The 16,722-nt window shown below is 24.5% G+C and overlaps 1 protein-coding gene across 1 annotated transcript; it reads right to left on the reverse strand.

Annotated features, from left to right (window-relative positions):
* Positions 1 to 2,571: 2,571 nt before the first annotated feature.
* On the reverse strand, positions 2,572 to 16,537 carry LOC129957690 (seipin-like). The gene is made up of 9 exons (XM_056070149.1): positions 16,105 to 16,537; positions 15,244 to 15,319; positions 14,655 to 14,730; positions 14,196 to 14,263; positions 12,149 to 12,283; positions 9,228 to 9,325; positions 7,858 to 8,069; positions 5,922 to 6,026; positions 2,572 to 5,332 (listed from the first exon to the last, which is right to left on the reverse strand). Exons 1-9 carry the CDS (start codon positions 16,263 to 16,265, stop codon positions 5,091 to 5,093), a joined length of 1,173 nt encoding a protein of 390 aa, XP_055926124.1. The 5' UTR covers positions 16,266 to 16,537; the 3' UTR covers positions 2,572 to 5,090.
* Between the last annotated feature and the right edge of the window lie 185 nt (positions 16,538 to 16,722).

A 16,722-nucleotide genomic window follows, 5' to 3' on the forward strand; every position in this document is an offset into this window, starting at 1 on the left:
TATTTCTGAATAATCTTGAAATCTTTTCCATTTTGGAATATATTTCAGAAGTCAAATAAGAATTAGTTGAGTATCACTGCAGAAGTTCTTTTATATATATATATATATATCAAGGGACATTAATTTTTGTGGTTTTATGAAATTTTAAATGGATATTTACTAATCATTGAATTATTATTAAATCTTTCCCAAAACTATTTTTATATTAATTTTATTACTTTTGTAATCTATAGAATTTTTTTCAAAAAAAGAATTAAAACATCATTAAGTTCAATCATTCTTATGATTTCCACAATCCTATTACTCAAAGATTTCATGGTAGCGAAAAACCAAACATTTTGGCTAAATTGGCTATTGAAAAAAAAATCTATGAATTTCATTCATTCTATCAAATTATTCAGTTAGAAACACATGTGAAAATGAAATATGAATAAGATAAGGCAGATGGACAAAAAAAAAAAAAAAAAAAAAAGACTTTACACAAATTAACAAGGAAATACAGAGTGATTTTTATATAAATCAAATTCATGCTAGTCATGTATTCAGAATTCCAACAAGCAAGATTCTTTGATAAAGAAAAGTATTTAGTTAGAAAAAAATAGACAACTTGAAAAAAACTGATGCAATATCCAATGTTCAGAAGCAAATACAGTTCAGTATCCAGTGCTTGGAAAATGGAGAAATTAATTTGCATTATTTCACAAAAATGAAAAAGACATGCAACCATTAATGTTATATTTAAGGGGCATGAACTTTCATATGGAGAAATCAGTTCAGTAGTTGTGGCTGATTCTGCAGTTTTCCTAATTATTTTGAATACTGCTTTGAAAGATTATCAGACTTGATTATTGTAAACCTGAGATGCTAATGTAATACAAGATTTTTATTATAAACTGTAAATAGTGAGAATGTTTCATCATGGATCACACACATATAGATGTAAATATCTTTATTTATCACATTAAAAAAAAAAATAAAGAAGATTCTCATGTTGAGCATACATTTGAAACATATAAAGAAATGCTACATAATTATAAACAAAAAATACAGGAATAATTGCTTGATACAAACATTTCATGCTATTTGAAAATACAACCTTAAAAATTTCAATTTTTGGTAGATTTAATGTGCAGAAAATATTAATATAATGTCCAGGAATAGTTTTTATCTGAATGAATTGGCTTTCATATAATAAAGATTTTACTGTCACATGTTAGAACTAAACTTTATTTCTATAAAGGCATAATTTTTTTTAATATTACTAAACAATAATTATGGGGGGGAAAATGGTGGTCAAGATTTAGGGCTGCAACTTTTTGTTATAAATTTTTGTCTATTTTATAGAATAGGGGGTTTATTTTCTTCATTTCTGGTAAGTGATGTTATAAATATTCAATAATAAATTGTGTAACCAATCATCTGACATAACTTTGTATGTCCTAAAAATAGGAAAAGCACAAACAGATTTTTTAGAAAGAAATTTTTAAAATTTATATGGTCAACAAAATAAATCCTGAAAACACTCCCAAGTAAAAAATCTTAATATTTGTTTGATTTGTTACTGCAGAATATTGGGGTATTTCAGTTTGTTGTCTTATACACTCTATCAGTAACACAAGTTGAATTAATGTAAAGCAGATGACTAAAATGAATCAAGTTCAAGTATATGTGGAATTTATATTCTGCTAATAAATATTAATATTAGATCTATTCAATGCAATAGATTAAAATTAAATTACAAAAATAAATTTAATGAAACTAATCATTAGAAGGTGCCATTAAACATTTGTTTACAACATTAAAAGACACAAAAACATAATTATTTTTAAATAAAAGGGAAAAATACATTAAAAAAAATAGTTTTACTTACAGACAAATTGATATAATTAAACACTGATTTCCATATTTTTTTACACATTAATAATAATTAAATATGTAATACTAAGAAATTCAGTCTTATACATTAGAAAAGATAGTGTTGGCATTGCTTTTAAAACAAATAATGAAATGCTTTATATTTACTGAAAAACATCTTTGTCTCCCTTTAGAAGTATCAGTTTTAAGTTTTATACATATATAATTTTATACATATTTGTTAATATTATTTTTTAATTTCGAAATTATTTAAGATTAAAATTTATTCAAATAAATTATAAAAATATGAAATAAAGATACCACATAATTTCAAAAGAAATATATTAAGACAAAATTTATTCTAATTTTTCATTCAGAAAATATAACTTCAATTTCTCTAAACTAATTTAAGAAATAAATAAGATCATTTGTAAAAACATCATTTTATAGCAACAAATCTTACTTTTAATGGGAAAACTTTTTAAAATATTAACCTTAAAAATACTAAAACAATTAATATTTTGCGAAAAATTTTGAGTTAAGTAGATATACCCATAGCTTAAAAACTATTTAAATAATTATCAAGAATAATAAATAAATAGATATAAATATACAATTCCATTATAAACAACAGTAGAGTAATAATTACTTGTCTAGAAAACTTTACATTTCAAGTAAAATTGCAATATAAAAACAACAAACAATCTTTTACTTCACTTTCATAAAAAAATCTTTGGCATTTAAGAATACTTAGGGTTGATTTAAAGTTTTTACAATATATTCCAAAGTATGACATATAAGTTATAAGTGCATTGTAAAATGCTACAATGTCAATTTTGCACAATATTTCAACTGATTATTATAACAAATTAAAAGAAATAAAAATATTAAATATAAGATATTTTACAATTTTTAAATTTCAACATTATCAAAAAAAAAAAAAAAAAACAAAAAAAAAAAAAATGGAAAGAGAACATTACTTCACAGAACAAAATGCTTTTGTAATGCTAAGAGAGCAGAAATCAATAGACCAAACACTTTTTTAAACTAATCTGCAGGTTTCTTCTCTAATCATGACTGAATAACTAGTTTCTAAATTATTAGAGATAAACATATAATTCCAGTTGGAAAAATGTTCTAAGGATGTAAAGAATCATATTTTATGCTCCTTAAATCAATAAAAGTACTGTTGAATAAAAGTTACAATATCTAAATTGTTATGTAATTCTCCAATAATATAAGTCATACTGCATAAAATATTCCTAATATACTAATATTTTAAACAAACAAACAAAAAAGATATCAGACCTCTGAAATCAAAATAGATTGAATCCTTAAGCTTTGAATTTCATTATTCCATTTTAACCAGTGAACATCTTAAAGAAATGTAATTCATTAATTAGTAGATTTTCCTGAAGGCTGCAATTAAAATGGTCTAAAATAGAATATACTTTAACCAGTTTAGTTGTAGAAATGTGGATTTTTTATATTTAAATGTTAATGTACCTAAGGTATTCCACTAAATATGACTAATAGGAGCCGAAGATAATAATAATAATAATAAAAAATTAGCTGTAATTTTTTCAATCACACATTCATTGATTTTATCAACATAAAATATTGTTTTTTACTTTATTTAGAGCACTTTTTTAACTGTAAATATATGCCCATCTCTAATGCTTTAGAAATTAGTTATTGGCTTTAATCAGAATGGATACCTTGGTCTGAATATAAAAATAAATTCCTAATTTATTTTCTAAATTCCGGCTTTACTATAGCTTTAAATGCTGATTTGCGTAGATTAAAATTTTCCACAGAATCAAAATGCTATAACAGCAAATTCCTTTCTAAAACAATATAAGTTCAAAATAGTTTTTCACGCTCGCTCTTTCTGTTTTCTTAATTTGCTTGCCATGGCTTTTATACAGAAGTTCTGATAACATGTAAAATTGGACTATCTGTTAAATCATGAAGAATGAAAAGTGTTAAAACTCTCCACAACTATTTCTTCAAAGAATGCTTTACATATATGTCAATTTTTAAGTTCCATTTTAAGACAAAAACAGTGTGGAAATCCACAATTCTATTTTTCTCAAAAATTATTAATCTGTCTTATAATTTGAATAAATAGATAAAAAAAATGAAAAATAATTACAAGAAACAGAAATTGCAAAGTAAACTGTTTAATAAATTTTGCTTATGAATTATTATGAATTACTGCAATCTTTAATGATGAATATTTAGTAGACTATATTTTACTATTATGCTATAACTTTTTGAAATAAATCATTCAAAATGCTTCAAACTTCAGAAAGGAATAACACTATCATCATTATCCATATTTCAATATGTTGACCCAATAAAAAGTTTTTCTGCCATAAATGAGGAAGTTATCTTTCATTTAAAAAAATAATATTTCAAACTCTTTAAATAAGAGTATCCCAATTATTTTTAAACAATGGTTAATTTAATAAAATAATATACTAAGTTTCGAATTTTTTTCAATAAAAAATAGTCATGCAATTAAAATGATACTGAATAATTTTTAATTCCAATACTGGAATTCTCAGATTCAAGAAAACTTCTGGGAGAGATTACTTGCATCATATTTTTAGAAGTTGCTTTAAAAATTAAACTGTAAGCAAATAAAACTATTTTCCTAAATCACTGATGTAGTTTTAAATTTATATATTGGTATATTATAATTATTTGCATTGTTTATATTTGATTATAATGGCATCTTCAATCTCAATTTGGGCTCATTTGTATTTTAAGACAAGGATTGGATATTAGGAAACAATCTGATTTCAATCAACAATCAGATTTTATATATAACCATCTCACCATGCTGCAAGCAACAAAAAATAACTATATACAAAAGCTTTGTAATATCTTTAAACTATAAAACCAAAATTATAAAATAAAGGGAAAGGTATAACATGCAAGAACAGAGGTAGCAAATTAACATCCTTATAAAATATTTTAGACATTAAAAACAAGTGAATTGTATATATTTATATAAATATACTATTCTTAAATATATATAAAAATAAATATTTTTAAAAAGTGCAATTATGTCACATAATATATACAATTTTATCCAACAAATGCATTATTTGTTTTATCACAATCGAAATGTAACAATTTCGAACAGGCATTTTTTATAAATCTTTCAACAATAAACATTGGAAAATTATCACTAACTAAACATATACAACTAATTTTAATCTTAAAATTTATATTTCAGACTCAGTCGCCATTCTTCTTCTTAAAACAGGGCTTGTTTCACCAGATGACCCAAGATTTTGCCCAAAATTAATAATATTGTCGATTTCTTCCGGGAATTGTTCTTCTTGAGAGCAAACTGAAAATTCACTTTCACCAGAGGAGCAATCTTCAGTTCTTTTGGAAGAAAGATCTTGCAGTGTACCACTTTCACCAACTTCCTCCTCTTGTTTAGATATTTTACTTGAAGTACCTAAAAAGAAAATATTTCTATTTAAATAGTCAAATAAAATTTCTATAAAAAATAGTTTCTGAAATATAAATTATTACAATGGAATATTTGTATGGGTAAGAAAGGTTTCTGAATTGGAAAGTAACTGATCCAGAATAATGCAAAGTGGGATGTTATTTAGAATAATTTTTATAAAAGTTTAAAGACATTACAGGCAAGAAATATATTCATGTAATTAAAATAAATTAAAGGTTAGATTCATAGTGAATTAAACAATTTAATTAAAAAATTCTGCAGAGTAATACAAATTTCAAAACAATCTTGAATGAGAAGATATTCTTTACATTCAATTGTATTTGCAATTCTTATATATATATATATATATATGCCTTATAAATCGTAAATAAAGAGTCAAAGTGAATTTAAATTATGAGAAACAGTGATCAACCTCATGAGGGGATGAAATTAATGTGGACCAGATATTTTCCAGTTTTCACCTAATTTTTGTTACCATATTTTTATTTGTGTTGAGAAATTACATATAAACAGATTATTCTGAATTGTTGGTTGCTAAAGAAGCATTGGAAAGTAAAAACACCAGGAAATTTACCTGGACGTGATGATAAATTTTCAATTTCTTCACTATCCTGCTGATCACTTGGAGATACATCTCTTTTTCTAGTAATTCCAGGGCCCCGTGCTTGGACTTGCATTTCTAAGAAAAGAATTTAACAGAAAAATTATATACACACAAAATTTGAATACATACACACACAAAACTGAAAGTCGAAAGTAGCATAGAAGCACAATGTAGTTTATAGTCAAAATTCAGTCAATATTAATACACTAAATTCTTTTTAAAAAGCAATTTTTAATTGGTGTTTAAAAAGACAAAAATAAAAGTGATAATTATGTATTATTCAATAACCTATTAAATGAATTGAAAAAAATCTGATCAAATGAAATATTTTTTATAAATATATCAAAATAAATTTACATTGATATTAATAATATTAAAACTTATTTAATGTTTCACACCAAATTTATTTTTGTGTAATAAATACAGATATGTGATACAATACTAAAATTATACCCACTGAAGTCAAGTATTTGAATTCAATGAGAATAGTTGGAAATAATAGCTTATTATAACAGTTTTTTACACAACCATGAGCAACGTGCAAGTTCATGGCATGAGGTTTTTTTTATTATAAAAAATTCATTTTCCTATAAATCATAGTAAAACTTATGTAATTGAATTACAAAAATATTCTGCATTAATTTTTAACTAGAATTGAATGATTTTTCTCATAGTTCAGACCTTTTATTAGTAGTATTATTTGGAGGATAGCATTATCTTATGTCCACCACATATAATAGGAAAATTTATCATTTCTTTTTATTCTAAAAATAAATTTCAAATCCTTGTTTATGTAAAAAGACTGAAATGCTTATACTGGCATTGAAAGTTATGGCAGAACAAATGTTATTAGTTTAAGAGTATTTCAGAAGTGTATGAAGTAACTGTTTTCCCTTCAGTCTATATATTAAAAATGAATATTAATTAATATTATATATGTGATATTTTGCTGAAAAATAATATAATGATAAAGTTTTTGCACTTCAATCTTTAAATTATAGTTTAATGAAATTTGCAGTCATTTCAAAAGTAGAGCATTTTTAAGTGTCTAAGTTTTTATGTCATTAAAAGGTAGGACTTTTAATAATTATGACTCTTATCTCCTATTGATCGTAGTTATAGATTCCTATGTTACATCATTAATAACAAACCTACCCTCATGTGAAAATAATACAAAAAGATAATTAAATATTAGAAGATTAATAGAACAGATCAATAGAGATAGGGAATGAATTTATAATTGTTCAGTTGCATAACATATGTACCAGTCTAAACATAAAGGCAAAATTTTGCTGGTACAGTAGACTCCCGATTATCCGCGCCTGCCACACTATTTTTTTTTTTTTTTTGCTTCCAAGCAGAGAAAATGTTTCCAAAGCAAGAAGCAAACACAAATGACTGATTTCTTCAAAAAGGTGTAGTTTTACAGTTATTCCTTTGTAATTACATAATACATTACAATATTAAAACAGTACATATGTATTCATTTTTCTGTGTATCCTTAATGCCTCTCGTAAGTACAAAGCATTTTTCTGTTTTCATTAACAAAATGCATTTTAGGTTAGTTTTGAGTGATATACTAAAATATTAAGCATTAGTTAAACATTTCCTGCTGTTTATTTTACGTTTTATTGTACATAAAACGATTTTTCAAAGTTGGGATGATTGTTTTCTCTTTTGCTATACCCGTTTTTAGCTTTTTCCGGATTATCCGAGATTTTTGTTATCCGCGGCGGCCGCGCCACCCAATTCCGCAGATAATCAGGAGTGTACTGTACAGTATTCATAGCTATTGTAAAGAAAAAAAGTTTTTTAAAAAAATGAAAGTAATTAAATGTTGTTAAATACAGTTTATTTAGAGATTAATGATATATTTAGGGCAATTAATTATTTGAAGTTTTCTTACTTGAAGCCTTTGCAGCTTGATCTTTCTGCACAGATTGCCGGATTTCATGCACTAAGTCTTGCTCTCTTTCACTAAGTTGTTCAAGATTAACATATTGGGGTTCATTCATGATTTGTCGTACATAAATGAACACAATGATAATAGATATCAAGACAAAATTTGTTCCGATGCCAACAGTAGCTGAAAGGTACGGCCAATAATACATCATGTACCTAAAAAAAAGAAAGAAAATAATTATTTAAAATGATTTTTTTTATCATAAAAAATTGTTGAAAACTAAATTTAGTATACAATAATTTTGTTAAGTATAGAGAAAAAGACAATTCTAAGCCTGTCAAAATAATAAATAAACCTGCATTGTTAAGAGAAAAATGTTATTAATCAGCTTCCTTGTGAAATATTGATGAAAATAAGAAATTGCCCGCTTTTCGTATAACATTCTCACAATCAAAATCATTACAATTGGATTACAGTTAGGAATAATTAACATAAGATAATAAAAAAAATATTCTGAGACCTTAAAAGTGAAATTAAGTGACCGAAGCAAATATTTATTAGTATTAACAAAGCAATGCATCTAATTGCACTTTACAGATTCTTTTTATGCTACTAATTATACAAAAGTACTAATTTTTTTAAAAAATCTTATAATAAAATAAGTAAATTTTACAAAGTTGCAAAATGGCTTTATTGCATACAATATTCATATTCATATCTTTTAAAAGTTTAGCAATCTAACAAAATTCAACTTTAAAATGAGAAATTTTAAATCAGTCTTGGGATAAGAGAAAGGGCAATTAATAATGTTGCACAGAATATTGAAAAAACTGACCATTCATTTTTTTTAAAATCTGAGTATCCAGCTGATTAGTAAGTTCTTCACATGTTTAGTCTTTGAATATGAAAATTAATTTAATCTTTATTTATAGGAATCTGAAATAAATGCTACACATTTGGCACAAACATTTTGAAAATGTCTCTAAAGTAATTAAATCATTTTTAAATGAACTTGAATTAATTTTAAAATTGATCCTAAAATTAACAGAATAAAAAGATCTTCCAAATCAACAATCATCAAAACATTCTTCAAAAAATGGACCATTTTAAAAGTTACACAAATCAAAACCACAGAAATTTTAAAAAATGCACTTCAAGAAGCTAAGCAATCATATAAAATTTCTAGGTGTTTTTTTTAAAGATGATAAATGAAATTATTTGCAATACAATGAACAAAATGTTAAGCAGTTTTAAGAATAATTAGGTATACAGAATTATTTAAATACATATAGCATCTGAGATTAAAAAACAAACAAATAGAAACAGTTTATATAAATATTCTTACATTAAAGAATATAAATTGGATATTCTACCTTAAACCAGTGAACTGTGCATGAATTTTCAGTGAGCATGAATATATTTCAGCTGTTTCAGCTTCAATTGCTACATATGCATAGTGTGTAGGATTATTCTAAAATATTTAAAATCGTATTAAAAACGATATTATAACACAAAGCTTTTTGTTAGCAAGATCTGGTGGTTAGTAATGGTTGTAATTAAAATAAGAATTACAGAAATACTGATGACTTTCTAAATTGAATTATTGCATTAACGTTAAATGTAAGAACAGAAACAAGAACAGCATTCTATCAAAAATAAACTTACATTTTACTGCAATTTTTGACGATTCAATCATAATTTAGGAATAAAATAATGGAAAATGATGCATCAACAATATAGGGAAAATTTATTTAAATATATATGCTATGTATATCTCTATTAATAAGAAAGATGAACATATGTTTTGACATTCTGCAGGCCAGACAGTTTGAACTAGAGCTACCAAACTTGGTTTATATATTTATTTTGAAGGCTAAAAATGAGCAGCTGAGCATGATTTTTTTTGAAATTTTAATTAAGTTATGCTTTTAATATACATTTTGAAATTTGTTGTGCTTATATATATATAAAAAAAAAATGTATCCATCTTTAAATATGGCTGCTCTTTTCTATGATAAAACTGGATGCATAAAAACATAGACACAACATTAAGGAAATGCCTAGTACAATTACCAAAAAGACTAAACATTGTTTTCAAAAAATATATTTAATATATATATTACCAAAACCCTATGTATTCTTGCTTCTAAAATTACATATATTCCCATAGTTATCAGTATTCTTATTAAATATACCACCCTTTGTAATATTAAATACATTTTTATGCTTTAAATTTATTGCATTGCTAAATTCTTCAATTGTTGAAAACAATTTAATGCTAAAGTAACATAAAACATTCTAAATTTATCAAATTTTAAAAATCCAAATTTATACTGGAGAACACATGATAATTAATATTGTACTTTCAAAGAGACATAGATATCTTTAAGTAATAATATCAAGATTAGTCAATAAAAAATAATTATAATGAACAATCATTTACAAACTGTCACTGCAGATGATAGTATTAATTCCACATTGAATCATTATATAAAGATATAAGACAAAGTGGAAATGAATGAATGAATAACAAATAAATAGTAATATTTCAATAATGAATAGTAAAATTTCATAACAGAGTATCAAAAATTTATTTATTTACTTCTGTAAAAAAATGCATATTTTTTCCAGAAACTTTATTTATTGTTTAGCTTCTCAAAATGAATTATTTGACTTCTCAAAAGTTCAGTTATATTTAATTTCTAGCAAAATTTTAAATTCATGAAGGAATTTATGCAGAAAATTTACCATACTCATTTAAAATTCATTAAGTATACTAAATTTCCATTAAAATTTGAAGTCAAAGATGTTTTTACTATCCATGTAAATCAAAGAGACTTTTTTCATACGTGGTAATATTTATCCAAGTTTTCAACACCATTTTTTGATAAATATACTATTTTTTGCAGTTATAAAATATTCAATTACTGTTGGATGAAAGCTTTTTAAAATTAAAATAAAATAAATTGGTTTAAAAAAATTATTAATGATTTTAATGTAAAAAGAAATTTAGAATCCTATTTTGTATAAGTATATAAAGAATATAATTCATTTAAATCATTAAGAACACATATAGCATTTTTTAATTATCTAATTCTATCTATTCGATAATTATTCATGCTATTAGTATCTGATAGTGATGCAGCAAAATTCTGAATTTAGATCAAAACAAACAAATCTTGTGCAGTTTGATAAAATTTTAACTGCTTAAAAAAATTAATGCATGACAAAGCATTTGTGGAAGAAAAAATAAAAAGTAGCAATTATGATCAAAAGCCAACATTATTTTCTACAAGTAATTGTTTGTGATGAAACAAAAACTTGCTGAAATTATGATTTAACATTTTTTTAAAAAGTACTTTGAGAAAGTTACAGAAATAATCTTATGAGTATACGTTTTTAGCAAGGCAAAAGTTTTAATAATAATGATAATCAATAATGTAAGTATAAATTGGAAAGTAAAATAAATACTATGGAATGAAAAAATTTAGAGTTTCAATTCTGTATGGTAATAATTTTTTAACAAGTAAATTCATTTGATTTGCATGTAGACCTTTTAGCCCTTCCATAAGACATAATGATCATAATGCAATGGCATGAATTTAATATTTTCTGCTGCATCAACCTCTAAGAACAGTTTTTATACTTTACAAGGAACTTTGCATTAAAAAGACCAGTGTAATGTGAGAATCTGTTCTCTTAAGCAGCTGAAAATAGTTTTACAGCATTGAATTCAGGAGGAATGCAGCTGGAGAAAAAAGAGTGGATTTAAACATAGAGACAGTCAGTGAAATTAGGAAAAGTTGAAAGAGAGAATACACTGGTCTGCCTGATAGTTATTTTTGTACTATATTTGCTGAGCGGTAATGAATAAAATTGAATTCTATTCTCACTAAGGAAGGATGAGAATTCATATGTGAAAATTTGTTAATGTGTACAGAAGACTAAATTAAATATTATTTATATATATATATATAATCTAGATTTTTAAATTTTTCATTTCTGAAAGATTGTTTATTTGTACAGTTTAAAAGTATATTAAATGCAAATGCTTTTGCAAATAAACTATCTGTAATTTTTATGAAAAAGCTTACTAAATATTATATTTATTGAAATAATTTAAGGAAATCAATAATTTATTACTCCAAACTAAATAAAATCTTACATAGAATGTAGCTAAAAATTAGTTATTATCTAAGAATATAATTATATGTATTACTAAAAGTATATGTTAAAATTATATGTATTACTAAAAGTATAATTATATGTATTACTAAAACAAACAATAACTTACACAATTTTCCACATATTTCTCAAAAAGTGCAACTGAAAAAGACTGTTTCTCTTCAAGACTTCCAGCTAGAAGTGCAGGAACAAAAAATAAAGTGTAGATTGTTTTGAAAAGGGGTGATCTGTAATGCAATATTGCCTGAAAAGTGAAATTTTTAATTAATTTTAAAATTTAATGATTAAAAGTTTCCAAGCCAATTTTATTTTACAGAAACAACAACAACAACAACAACAAAAACCCCCATATATCTCATATAACAAAAATATTTGCCACATCATTAACACAATAAAAAAAGTGAATGTATTAGTAATGATTATTAGTTTCTAAAATTACAAGAAAAAAATTCAATGTATCACAGAAAAGAACAAATAACAGACATTCTAAGAAGATTCTTTTGCACCTCTAAAACTTACAAAATATGAAGAAATTTTTTTAAAGTAGCACAGCCTCTCCTAAAAATTTTAAGAAAGAAAATTAAAATTCCTGCATCTGACATTCCAATTATAATATCTTTTTCAAATTTTTTTGAGATCATAATTTGTCTCCAATTTAAAACAAGAATTGTCCAAATATCTTTTTTCATTGATTTTTAGTTGTTTTCTTGATGAGTTCAAAGATATTCAACAAATATTTGTAAAAGTAAAAAGGGAAGAGAGGTCTTTCATCACCAACAAAATCATAATGTTTTGTGTCCTCTAGGTGGTAAAAGTGCGAGGGAATGGGAATGAAAAGTGAGGAGCTGTTAAGATACATTAAGAGTAAACTATGAATTTCTATCAAAGATAGAAATATAAGAAATGTTATGTCTTTAGGTCTTTAATGAACATTATGATACAAAGTAAAATTACTTTTAGTCATAGAACACATATTTTACACAGGGAAAAATGGTAAAAATGGTGTGTCTACTGGCGCTTCACAAAATATGACCTTAAACTATCAAATAAGGCAAACAATTTACTTTGAAAGGTGGCAGAATGAACATCTTGGAATAATCTTTTGAAATATTAGTTAATTGAAAATTAAGATATTATTGAAATAATAGCCAAAAATGTGATTGAACAAAAATATTTTCATACCATTTTAAATTCAAAATAATGTCTTTAAATGATACCAATTTAATTACGTAATTTTCTCCAAAATTCTGGGTATTTCTTTTAAATACTTTTTTGCATAATTTTCAATATAATGAAATTCTGTCTCTTTTTATAGTTTAATCAAGTATTTAGCAGCATGATTTTATAGTTGATAATTATGAAAAAAAAAAAAAAGATTCTACAGTAGATTAGGTTACTTGTCTAATTTATGTAAGGAATAGGAAGTTACTGTTCCATGAAAGATAATTAACATTTAGGAGAAAGAATACATAGATGGCTACGGATTTAATAATACTATGAAGTACGGGATTTGAATACATTAAGTATGCACAATAAAACAGAACACATGTAAATGTATTAAAATGTTTTCGATACATGAAAATACTTTATTGAGAGAATTATAAGTATGATGTTATGCATGACAGATTTAATTGTACTTAAATGGAGAAAAATACACAGTCAGCAAGATTTACAGTGACTGGTTTATTATATTTCCTATAAAATGTTACGAAAGAAAAAAGTAATTCAATATAATTCAAATGTTAAACAGGAGTATTCAGTGCACTGAATTTTATTTTAAGCTTGTAGTTCCATATTATATGTATACAATAATTTTAATAAAAGACTTTATACAATTATTAAAAATAATATTAATCGAATTTATTTCAATTTCTTCACCAAAACTCTCCTTTTTATGCAGAGTTCCATTGTTGATTATGAAAAAAGCATTTGGCTATATGGTAGAATTGAATCACACATACAATAATTTATCTGCTATCATATGACATATATTTCCCAGGTTAAAAATTAAACACTCACATTTAGATATTTTTTCTTTCAATAAGTAGAACTAATTCTTCATATGCATCAAACATAAAATGATTTAAAATTTTATTTAATTATATTATAGCTGCATAAATAAATAAATAATCTTTTATAAAATCCTGTTTACTTACGGGTCTCCTAGATGATTGCAAAATATCACCCTGCTTCGAAACCATGTCAAGTCGGATCATAAACATGCCTGAAATATTTAAAGGTATAAAACACTAAAAATTGCAAATAATATCTACCAACTTTCAATAAGTATTCGACTGTAAATGCAATATCCAGCTTCAATATAAAAAAAACTATGATGAGAAAATTATTATCATGAAATTAAAAAATATTGGAATCATTCCATCTTTTATACCATGAAGATATAACTTATTAATTTATTTTTAGTAAATAAAAAAAAAAAAAACCATCAGGTATTCAAATGACTCTATAGCTCTTGATTCACTTAAATGAAAAGAAGAAAATCTTAAAATAAAATACTTGAAAATAAAGTTGATTACAGAATTTATTTCATTTTCACAGTAATAACTCACTCTTATTTACCACTTAGAAAATCACTATATATTAATCGAGCATACCTTGATTTAGATTTCGTTCAGATTCTGGCATGTGCAGATCTATTTCAATAGAATATGCCTGGCCTCCAGACAAAAGCTGCCAAGAAAAAATATAATTTACTTAAAATAATAATAAAATGTTGCCGTCTAGATAAAACAACTAACCTAATAAAACAATTCAGTAAAAAATTGTTATAATGCACGAATAAATTTTTATATAGCTCAGAATAATTGAAGTTTGAATACATGTATTATTTACTTTAAAACCTACAATTAATATACTTATTCATTTTCAAATTTAATAAATAAATATCATCAAATTTTGTGATACTTTAATATACTTTACTGTTATTACTTTAACTTATAGACTTATTCTTACTTTAATGCAATCTATCAAATACCTAATAATAACAATAATATATGCAAATTCATATTAAATTAAAAATTATATAAACGGAAAAATTTAAAGCTTTTTGTTGTATAAAAAAACAGTACACCCAGCAAGGGTATTTATAACATTTTAATAATTCTCTTTTAAAAATGAAATATTATATCTGAATATAACAGTCAATTTTTGTGTGGAAAGAATAAAATTCCAATAAATACTAACCTCATAGTGACCAGGTTCAACAAGAGTCAAATTGTCATAAGGAAAAGAACATATACTTCCTTTAAGACATGAAGTGCTAAAATATGAAAAGAATAAATAATGTTACTTAAACAATTATGGTCATTTCCCCTCCCAAGTAAACATATTGTTAGAGCACTGAGATTAATCAAAGTATTAAATGTCCCATTTAAATTTAAAAATAGAAATGATAAAAATAACTACATGCAACAGTTTATTTGTAAATCTCTTTTTCAATCAGTTTCCTTTTTATGAATAACTGTGTAAAACAATCATTCTGCTTCCTTTCAATTAAAACAGGAGGCAAAATAATGAGTTTTGATTTCGCTGACTCAAGTATTTATTTCTCTAAAGTGAAAATTTTTTATACATGGAACAAGCATTTCAGGCTTTTCAGGGCATTTAGCAGAAAACATTTATTCCTCAATAAAGTATATTCTTAATAATAAAATAGCTCTATAAAATGAATTTTAAAATGAAGCTGTTCCAACTTCACATCTCTCAACAATTATAATAATTTTTTTAAGCTGCAGACATTTAAAGGAAGGATGGTACCGAGATAAATATCAATCAATGAAGAGACTTTTTGAAAATTCACACGTTTGCTATCAATGAAATAAAGAGCAATCTAACTTTGTTCCATAACATTTTAAATAAGATTTTTACAAACTTAGATTTTAGTTTCAAATTTCCTGTTTTGTTTATGCGTTTTAATTTAAAAAACGAATTTAGTTTATAACAGTTTTATTCATTTCATCATTTTAACTATATAGATTTCAAATGGAAATATGTACTTAATGCCAGTAACTTATATTTCCTAAACTTAAAAAAGTTTAAACTCACTCATATTTCAGATGAATAGGTTTTACATGAGCCACTGCAGGAATATACAAATAATACAAGAAAATGTAACTGAAAATAGAAAACCATAAAACAATACAGCATGCAAAAATTATCAATAAAAATTTAAAAATTACACGTTTAATGTCTGAAATAATCTCCATTTATCAGATAATGTAAGATTCCGAAATTAAGGAAATTTAAATCATAATAGCAGACAAAGTGTTTACGGTGTTTCCAAGTTTTCAAAAACAAACTTTTATTACATTTATTATTTTTTCCCGCAAACTTCGCTCGGAAGTATTTTAAAAGTATTAGATTCGATAATGATCCTGGAACATTAATATAAAAAAGAAGCATAACAAAATAATAGATGCTCTTTATTGAAAAATGGAAAAGAAACCAGAGAAGAAACTCATTTTTTCCCCCCTAATTTAGATTTTTAATTACAGTTTCAATTCCTAATATTAATTCTCAGATTCTAATGAGAGAATTTTAATCCGTAAATATAGCAACTTTTGAATTCTGATATGGTTGTAAAACTTTATTAAAGAAGCAATGTTTTTTTTATTTTTTTATTACAGATTGATTGTATTCTGACCTTCAATTTTGTCAGGTGTG

This window comes from Argiope bruennichi, chromosome 11 (genome assembly GCF_947563725.1).
Source record: "Argiope bruennichi chromosome 11, qqArgBrue1.1, whole genome shotgun sequence".
In the NCBI taxonomy this organism is placed as follows: domain Eukaryota; kingdom Metazoa; phylum Arthropoda; class Arachnida; order Araneae; family Araneidae; genus Argiope; species Argiope bruennichi.

Bases quoted from the DNA above. Each gene is read 5' to 3' on its own strand.
- LOC129957690 (XM_056070149.1), bottom strand. From the start codon at position 16,265: ATGGAGATTATTTCAGACATTAAACGTGTAATTTTTAAATTTTTATTG. The intron at 14,264-14,654 runs GTATGCTCGATT...TAAATATTTCAG, and splicing joins TGAACGAAATCTAAATCAAG to GCATGTTTATGATCCGACTT. The intron at 5,333-5,921 runs GTAAATTTCCTG...TTTTCTTTTTAG, and splicing joins AAATTTATCATCACGTCCAG to GTACTTCAAGTAAAATATCT.